At 49.8% G+C, this 9,266-nt stretch overlaps 1 protein-coding gene across 1 annotated transcript; it reads right to left on the bottom strand.

Moving 5' to 3' along the window:
• Positions 1-1,368: 1,368 nt before the first annotated feature.
• Positions 1,369-6,447, bottom strand: LOC139746444 (uncharacterized). The gene is made up of 2 exons (XM_071657696.1): positions 5,919-6,447; positions 1,369-2,653 (listed from the first exon to the last, which is right to left on the bottom strand). Exons 1-2 carry the CDS (start codon positions 6,341-6,343, stop codon positions 1,369-1,371), a joined length of 1,710 nt encoding a protein of 569 aa, XP_071513797.1. The 5' UTR covers positions 6,344-6,447.
• Between the last annotated feature and the right edge of the window lie 2,819 nt (positions 6,448-9,266).

A 9,266-nucleotide genomic window follows, 5' to 3' on the forward strand; every position in this document is an offset into this window, starting at 1 on the left:
AGCGTTAGTTTGATCAGTGTGTGTGTGTGTGTTTCCCCCTTTGAGAAGTGACAAATTGAAATGAAAGGGTACAGACTGCCACACTTAAACCACACAGCTAGTGTCTAAGCGCTGCCACATCCTCTGCACATTACACAGTAGGGGGTAAAGTTAATCTTCATTCATTAAGGCAACTTTTCTTCGTTAACCTCCAAATTATATAGGATATTATTCATAACAGGTGTTTCGTTGCATACGGTAATGTGAACTGTAGACCAGCAGTTTTGCCTTTTAATGATGCTGTCTGCCTTTTTGGTGGTTCTCAAGCTTTTCAGTATTCTGTGACAGTTCATCAATAATAACAAATGCCACGCCTCCACATTTACTGTTACGTCACTACCATCAGTGTAGTATACAGGATCTTGAACTCCCGGTAATTTTAATGAGACAGGAACGCGTCCGTACATAACCGTATGTCTGCTTGGTAATGTTACCAATATATTATATAAGGCAGCTGTCTAGCACTATGCATACGCCGAATGACGGAAGATGAATGTACTAATTGGCAAAGAAAATTATTTTCTCAATCGTTTGTATAATTTGGAACCATTGTCGTACGAGTCCTTTTCTGTTTGCAGACTCGATGATAGGTAGTAGTTACTTGTTTGGCAGCTTTAGTTTTGGATGAATTATTTTTCGCTATGTGAGCTTGTCATTGGTAAGATATTATTCCTACCATAATGTTGACACTCCAAAGTCCTCGTCTCGTCTTCAGACTTTGCCATGTAAGCGACTCTTTTCTTTCAACCATACACGTCTTGCAGGGAGTCTTGCCTTCCACACAGACACGGCTTGAAGGTACTCCTGCTTCTCACTCGGACGTACTCTGAAGGTGCTCTTTCCTCCCACCATGAAACGTACTTGCGTGAGAATCTTCTCTGACGAATTTTACAAGGGGTTGTTAGTGATGTAAATGACTAAAGTCGTATAGTTGAGTTATACCGTAATTAAGACATTTTCTGTTTGACAATAGAAAATATTTGAAGAAAACTATAAATTTGGGGTAACTTATCTAGTATGATTCAAATATCGGGAGGTAGATTTGTTCTGTCCTGATGATCATCTATATACAAGCTGAATTCAGGAGGTCAATCTGGGGGAACGAGAAATGAAAGTTCTCTTCGTGGATCAGTCTTGTACACGGGGAACTGTAGTGGTCGGATTGTGACTTAGTAAAACCATTTAGAATTTATTTTAACTCTATTGATACAATACATACTGAGATCAGTAGATGATAAATAAATACATAAGATAACTATAGGATTTCGCCCGCTGGACGTGGCCTGTTCCCTGAGCGCTGCTGCGGGAGTTTCATAAAGATGGAATACATCAGCGTCGAATATACCTAGCAAGGAGCGGGCAGATGGTGGGCACACCTAGGAAGCGGGATCCTTCCTCCGCCCTTCCTTTTGCTGCTGCTTCTGCTGACGCTGCTCCTCCCGAGGGCAGGAGGTGCAACCTGACGACACTGGCCAGGTCTGGCCACGAGAACGTGGGACGGTCCCTTGGCCAGCCAACACGACCCAGCAGACGCAACACATTCAGGGCTCCGACAACCAGACGGTGACCCCGACTCCTTCCTTGGCTTGATCGGCGACGACGATTACCAGCACTGGCACGACTGTCGCCGTCAGGTGGACGACCACCAGTGCCATCATCTGGACGACCGTTAACGTCACTGGGACGACCATCTTCTTCCCCCCCACCAGCAGCAGCAGTAGGACCACTCTCTCTATCAGGTGGACGACTATTACCATCATCTGGACGACCGTCTTCATCACTGGGACGACTGTCGTCACCCCCACCGTCAGCAGTAGGACGACCAGTTGCATTAACACCAACACGAACGACGGGTCGTCTGTTGCCACCACCGCCGAAACCATCTGGACGACTGGGACGACTGTCCTCACCACCACCGTCAGCAGTAGGACGACCAGTTGCATTGACACCAACACGAACGCCGGGTCGTCTGTTGCCACCAGCGCCGAAAAGACCGCCACCGAAAAAGCCACCCCCACCTCCACCCCCGCCTCCGCCGCCCCCGCCCGCGCCCCCGCCCCCTCCCACGCCTCCGCCCCCTCCCGCGCCCCCTGCTCCACCACCAGCACCTTGCTGACCCTGGCCTTGACCCTGTCCTTGACCCTGGTCCTGCCCTTGACCCTGCCCTTGACCCTGGCCCTGACCTTGTCCCTGGCCCTGACCTTGTCCCTGGCCCTGACCTTGTCCCTGGTCCTGTCCTTGTCCCTGGTCCTGACCTTGACCCTGGCCCTGACCTTGACCCTGGCCCTGACCCTGGCCCTGGTCACCTCCCCTGGTGCCAACCCTGATGTTGTTGCCATTGGTGACGTTGAAGATGACAGGGCTGCGGTAGTGAACGTGAGGGTGTTCGGCGGGGCAGTAGCGGCTGACGAAGAAGCCGACGAGAAACTGCGTCAGGAGGACTAGGCCGGCGATGGGCAGCATCCTGGGCACGTCCAGACACAGGTTGCCGCTGTAGAAGCCGCTGTGCATGTCGAGACAAGGGTTGTTTTGGTAGCCCGCTCGCCTGGGGTTCGGGGGGCGAGGGTGTTTGCCGTACCCGTGGCCACCGTGCGCGTCGCTCTCCCGGTGATAACTGCGTCAGGAGAAACGTGCTAGTGTGAGATTATTATTATTATTTTTTTTTTTCGATCGCTTTCCTCTGAGGAATCTGGGACCTCCGCGTGTTCATCATGCTGCACATGTGAATATTTTGCCCAGGTTGCTCAGGCAAAATGAACCTCAGTCATGCGCGCGCACTCAGCAAGAAAAAGACGTGTGAAAAAGAACTCGACAAAATCACTCTCTCTCTCTCTCTCTCTCTCTCTCTCTCTCTCTCTCTCTCTCTCTCTACCCATGGTCATTCCATAGGAAGAAGGACGTTACAGCAGGGGGGAATAAAAAAGAAAGTTGCTGTGTCACATCCACTCGATACAAATTCGACCTGAAATTCCCCGAAGGCTGAGACGGACAGACTGAGCACACACCAACCACACACTACTGTCCACTGACCTCCAGGGTCATGTGTGTGGGGGGGGGATCCTGTCAGACGCCCCGCACACAGCACACTCACCTCTCGTAGGCTAGGGTGGTACGCTAGGGTGGAGGATCCTGGTATCTTCTGATGTGTGGCTTGGCATCAGATAACACTATGATCAAAAGGTTGTGAGAAACACTCAAGGTTCTAAGAGGTTCACTGATGTGATCTTGATAAAGTTTTTTTTTTTTTCATAGTGATCCAGTTTAGCCTCTTCTTATCGAACGCGAGGGGTTGACCATCTTGTTGTCATTATATTTGTAAGAAATCACCCAACAACCTCGTTATACATGTCACCTATGGTTGTTAACCCTAAGTATATATAAGTAGAGGTTGAGGCGGGGAATCACTGCATGGTGCTGGGGTCCCTATGTCATCACCAGGCTCATGGTTCGATGCATGGTGCTGGGGTCCCTATGTCATCACCAGGCTCATGGTTCGATGCATGGTGCTGGGGTCCCTATGTCATCACCAGGCTCATGGTTCGATGCATGGTGCTGGGGTCCCGATGTCCATCACCAGGCTCATGGTTCGATGCATGGTGCTGGGGTCCCTATGTCATCACCAGGCTCATGGTTCGATGCATGGTGCTGGGGTCCCTATGTCATCACCAGGCTCATGGTTCGATGCATGGTGCTGGGGTCCCGATGTCCATCACCAGGCTCATGGTTCGATGCATGGTGCTGGGGTCTCGATGTCCATCACCAGGCTCATGGTTCGATGCATGGTGCTGGGGTCCCTATGTCATCACCAGGCTCATGGTTCGATGCATGGTGCTGGGGTCTCGATGTCCATCACCAGGCTCATGGTTCGATGCATGGTGCTGGGGTCTCGATGTCCATCACCAGGCTCATGGTTCGATGCATGGTGCTGGGGTCTCGATGTCCATCACCAGGCTCATGGTTCGATGCATGGTGCTGGGGTCTCGATGTCCATCACCAGGCTCATGGTTCGATGCATGGTGCTGGGGTCTCGATGTCCATCACCAGGCTCATGGTTCGATGCATGGTGCTGGGGTCTCGATGTCCATCACCAGGCTCATGGTTCGATGCATGGTGCTGGGGTCCCTATGTCATCACCAGGCTCATGGTTCGATGCATGGTGCTGGGGTCTCGATGTCCATCACCAGGCTCATGGTTCGATGCATGGTGCTGGGGTCTCGATGTCCATCACCAGGCTCATGGTTCGATGCATGGTGCTGGGGTCTCGATGTCCATCACCAGGCTCATGGTTCGATGCATGGTGCTGGGGTCCCTATGTCATCACCAGGCTCATGGTTCGATGCATGGTGCTGGGGTCCCGATGTCCATCACCAGGCTCATGGTTCGATGCATGGTGCTGGGGTCCCTATGTCATCACCAGGCTCATGGTTCGATGCATGGTGCTGGGGTCTCGATGTCCATCACCAGGCTCATGGTTCGATGCATGGTGCTGGGGTCTCGATGTCCATCACCAGGCTCATGGTTCGATGCATGGTGCTGGGGTCCCGATGTCCATCACCAGGCTCATGGTTCGATGCATGGTGCTGGGGTCCCTATGTCATCACCAGGCTCATGGTTCGATGCATGGTGCTGGGGTCTCGATGTCCATCACCAGGCTCATGGTTCGATGCATGGTGCTGGGGTCTCGATGTCCATCACCAGGCTCATGGTTCGATGCATGGTGCTGGGGTCCCGATGTCCATCACCAGGCTCATGGTTCGATGCATGGTGCTGGGGTCCCTATGTCATCACCAGGCTCATGGTTCGATGCATGGTGCTGGGGTCTCGATGTCCATCACCAGGCTCATGGTTCGATGCATGGTGCTGGGGTCTCGATGTCCATCACCAGGCTCATGGTTCGATGCATGGTGCTGGGGTCCCGATGTCCATCACCAGGCTCATGGTTCGATGCATGGTGCTGGGGTCTCGATGTCCATCACCAGGCTCATGGTTCGATGCATGGTGCTGGGGTCCCGATGTCCATCACCAGGCTCATGGTTCGATGCATGGTGCTGGGGTCCCGATGTCCATCACCAGGCTCATGCATGGTTCGATGCATGGTGCTGGGGTCCCGATGTCATCACCAGGCTCATGGTTCGATGCATGGTGCTGGGGTCCCGATGTCCATCACCAGGCTCATGGTTCGATGCATGGTGCTGGGGTCCCTATGTCATCACCAGGCTCATGGTTCGATGCATGGTGCTGGGGTCCCGATGTCATCACCAGGCTCATGGTTCGATGCATGGCTCACACAGACGGTGGTGTGGGTCATCATCATCTGATGGATACCTTTTGCCATGAATCAAGTCGTTGCTACACGTGATTCGTCTCATGATACTTACACCTTAAACCTCTTCTCCTCATGTCCCTGGTGTCACTGTTACCATTGTTACCTATAATGTTACTGGCGAAGGTGTTACTGCTGTTACCTAGCATTATGATGGGGGATGTGTTACCACTGTTATGACGTTGATGGTAACGGTGTTACCAATGCTAGATATAATGTATGTGGTGACGCTGTTACCACAAGTAGAGATAGACTACAAGTGTGAAGTGGGAAGATAAGTATAAGTGCAGATAGACTACAAGTGGGAAGATAAGTATCATGCTTATCTTCCACATTAGACTATTGATATCTGTAGAAATATCAAAATCATATGCAGAATAAGTGAAATCTTACTTTACCAGCTTCATTGACAATTCTGTTTCCTATATCCATTCACCGGAATATTATATATATATATATATATATATATATATATATATATATATATATATATATATATATATATATAGAGTTGTGCTGGTCATGTACAGAGTGGGGGTTGAAGGTCATAACATACCCAGTGTGGTGATGGTGGTGTTGGTTGTAATGGTAGTGGGTGTCGTGCTCGTAGCCAGCACTACCCATTTTGTTGTCCTTTCCGGCTGGTAGGGTCGGCTGGTCGTGTGCCCGAGTGTAGCTGCTGGCGGTCGTGTTGAAATCGTCGTCGGGGGATGCGTAGGTGTAGGCGTCGTCCGTGGTGTGGGGGTAGTCGTAGGAGGCCGTGGGAGGTGTCGTAGTGATGGCTGTGGCTTTCGTAGTAGTTGTTGTAGTCGTAGTTGTGGCCGTCGTGATTCTGGTCATCGTAGTTGTGGCTGACGTGAATGTAGCCGTCGTGGGTGTGTGTGTCGTGGTTGGGGGTGTGGGGTTGGTGGTGGTGGTGGTAGTAGATGTCGTCATCCCTGTTGGCCGTTGTGCTAGGGGTGAGGAGCGTGTTGGCAGCATCGCGTTGGTACTGGAGGTTCCTGAAGAGCCTAGCGAGGGGCTGTGCTATCCCGAGGCCCTCGACCCCGCCCACCACAGCCACAGCCACGCCCACCAACAGAGCCGCCCTCTGAAACAGGAGACATGGTTTACCTTAAGCGAGTTTGAGTAAATGGACCGACGAAGATGTAATTATTTATGAAAATATTTGTGTGTGTGTATGTGTGGATGTACATGTGTATATGTGTGTGTCTGCCTGTGATTGTGTATGTATACATGGATACATGTCTGACACATGCTATGTCGCAAGTTTCATAACAGGACCACTATGCTTAATTGTTAGTCAGGTTGGCTGGTCGTACAAATGGAAGGTGAAATCTGCCTCAAATAAGAGTTATAGTGCTATGCAAAGCGAGTCCTATGGAAAGTTGGCGGTAATGCTTAAGTAGGCCCCTGATTCTGGGTGAGTTGGTAGGACCGTATAGAAAACGGGACCGCTCCCGTCTGGCGCTTGTGTGTGCGTTGTGGTGACTTGATCACTAAATAGATAGGTTTCTGTCTTCAATTTTCTGGCAGAGTGAACAAAGTCATTACTCACATTGCATTTATTTTTTTTTCTTCAATAAACCAGTTCTGTGGACGGCATGGGATAGTACCATCTGTGGCCAAGTATATCTGTCTGTGTCCGAGTGTGAGCTTGGCAACTAGTTGAGATGTTTAAATATGTTTAACGCGAGCGTGTCTGTTGGGCTCGTTGGAAAAATACTGTTAACGGAAACAGGAAGAGAAGCAAACCGTTGCAAACACAGTCTTAAACAGACATGGGACCTGCCTATTATCATACACCTGTTTTGTCTCTGTTTCGTATTATTTAAGAAATCTCGTCTTGGTATTTATTCGATGTATTTTTAAATCCGGTCTTAAAGATCTTTTGTAACCATACAAGACAAGACTGGGTGATAAAAGACCGTCAGTAGGCAGAAGTTTTAAAGTCTTTTTTTTAATAGTGATTGAGTTTTGAAGAGAAGCCAAGAGCAATTAATATGATTGCTCTCTTCATCGGAGCCACGGTAAGGTCAGTACTGGACCCCTGGTCACCCACAGTGCTTAGTAAACAACTCTGTTCCTTCGAATTCACTTGTGTCACGAGGAGTGGCAGAGAGGCATTCTTAAGATCATTATTAACGACGTATTAAACGGATGCGATCCTTCTATCGTGTGGTGCGCGTTTGACTAGAAATGTTACGATCGCATTAAACGGATGCGATCCTTCTATCGTGTGATGCCTGTTTGACTATAAATGTTACGACCTGTCCGATTTGGAAACTGGGTATATATACGTAGTCTCTCCTGATAGTGGCATCTGGTTCAGACGGTGTTCAGCCACAGGTGTCTCCTTTTTAAATGTTAATACAGACACAGTCGTAGAATTAGGCGCATTATGAAACCTCAACACTAGTAACGGCACATAAGGAAATTGTACAGACACACCAGCGCAAATTATGACACTGGTAAAGGGTATTGAGATATGAGAACGAATTATGACCATCCAGAACATATTACGGTTTCACGGACATATCATGGCTGTCAAAACAGGTTAAGGCAACCGGGAAAAAAAGATTGTCACTCCTGAAAACAGATTATGACACGTCGGATCACATCATGGCAAGATGGAGCAGATTATATCACTTGAGAACAGATTATGACACGTCGGATCACAATATAACAAGTTAGAGCGGATTATAGCACTTGAGAACATATTAGGAGACATCGGATCACATCATGGCAAGTTAGAGCGGATTATAGCACTTGGGAACAGATTATGACACGTCGGATCACATCGTTGCAAGTTAGAGCAGATTATAGGACTTGGGAACAGATTACGAAACATCAGGACCAACTATGATAGATTAGAATAGATATTGCTATCCAGGGAAGATTAGTATGGATATCTATAACTGACCGTGGCTCCGTCATCCACACGTCTCCGTCATCTGAGTTGATTGTGTAAACAAAATTAGGCAAGCCATGAATCTTTGTGTTTGTTTTTGTTTATTGAAGCGTGTGTGTGTATGTGTGTGTGTGTGTGTGTGTGTGTGTGCGTGTGTCGTTTGACTTACCATAATGTGTAGACGGTATTGTCCGCTGGGTTTGTGGCAGAGGATACTGTCCGCTGGGTGTGGTAGACGGTATCGTTCGCTGGACGTGTGGTAGACGGTATCGTTCGCTGGACGTGTGGTAGACGGTATCGTTCGCTGGACGTGTGGTAGACTGTACTGGCTGGTAGGTGTATGGTAGACGGGACTTCCTGCTCCGTTTGCGGTAGTAGACGGTACCGTCCCACTGGATGTGTGGTAGATGGTACCGTCTGAAACACTCTTGATCGAAGTGACGACAAGACTGTTTCCCGTTGACTGATGATGATGTGGACAATCTTTCCGTTGGAATTGACCGTCCTTGCTCACACAGTCAACCTGGACTGCACCGTCGTGACTGGCAACGTAGCTGGACCACCGCGAACACTTGTCTTCAGCCACTGTAACAGTCGGTCAGTTAACATCCTCACACCGAACTAGAGGTTCCAGTCTGGGACACCCCTGCGGTGCCTGTGGCCCAGCAAGCAGTGGCCAGCGGTGAGGAGTGAGTGCTCCGCGGTGCAAGCACATCTAGTTATACAAGTAGGTCCTCCTCCCCCCCAACGCCCCTTCCCACTGCTCTCCTCCCCCCGCACGCCTCCCTCCTGCACCTCCGCGAGTATACGTGATTGTGGTTCCCCCTGAAGCGAGTACCGCTGAATGAGGTCAGAGAGAGACGGACGCGCGTCAGCTAGTTTACCGCGACGGAGGAGACGAGCGCACATCTGTTGTTTGGTGGCTTGCGGTTGTACCATCACGCGGGGCTTGTGTTCATAACCTTATCGCTGCTCAGCAACACGGCTTAGATA

The sequence above is a fragment of the Panulirus ornatus genome, chromosome 65, assembly GCF_036320965.1.
Source record: "Panulirus ornatus isolate Po-2019 chromosome 65, ASM3632096v1, whole genome shotgun sequence".
Lineage (NCBI taxonomy): Eukaryota > Metazoa > Arthropoda > Malacostraca > Decapoda > Palinuridae > Panulirus > Panulirus ornatus.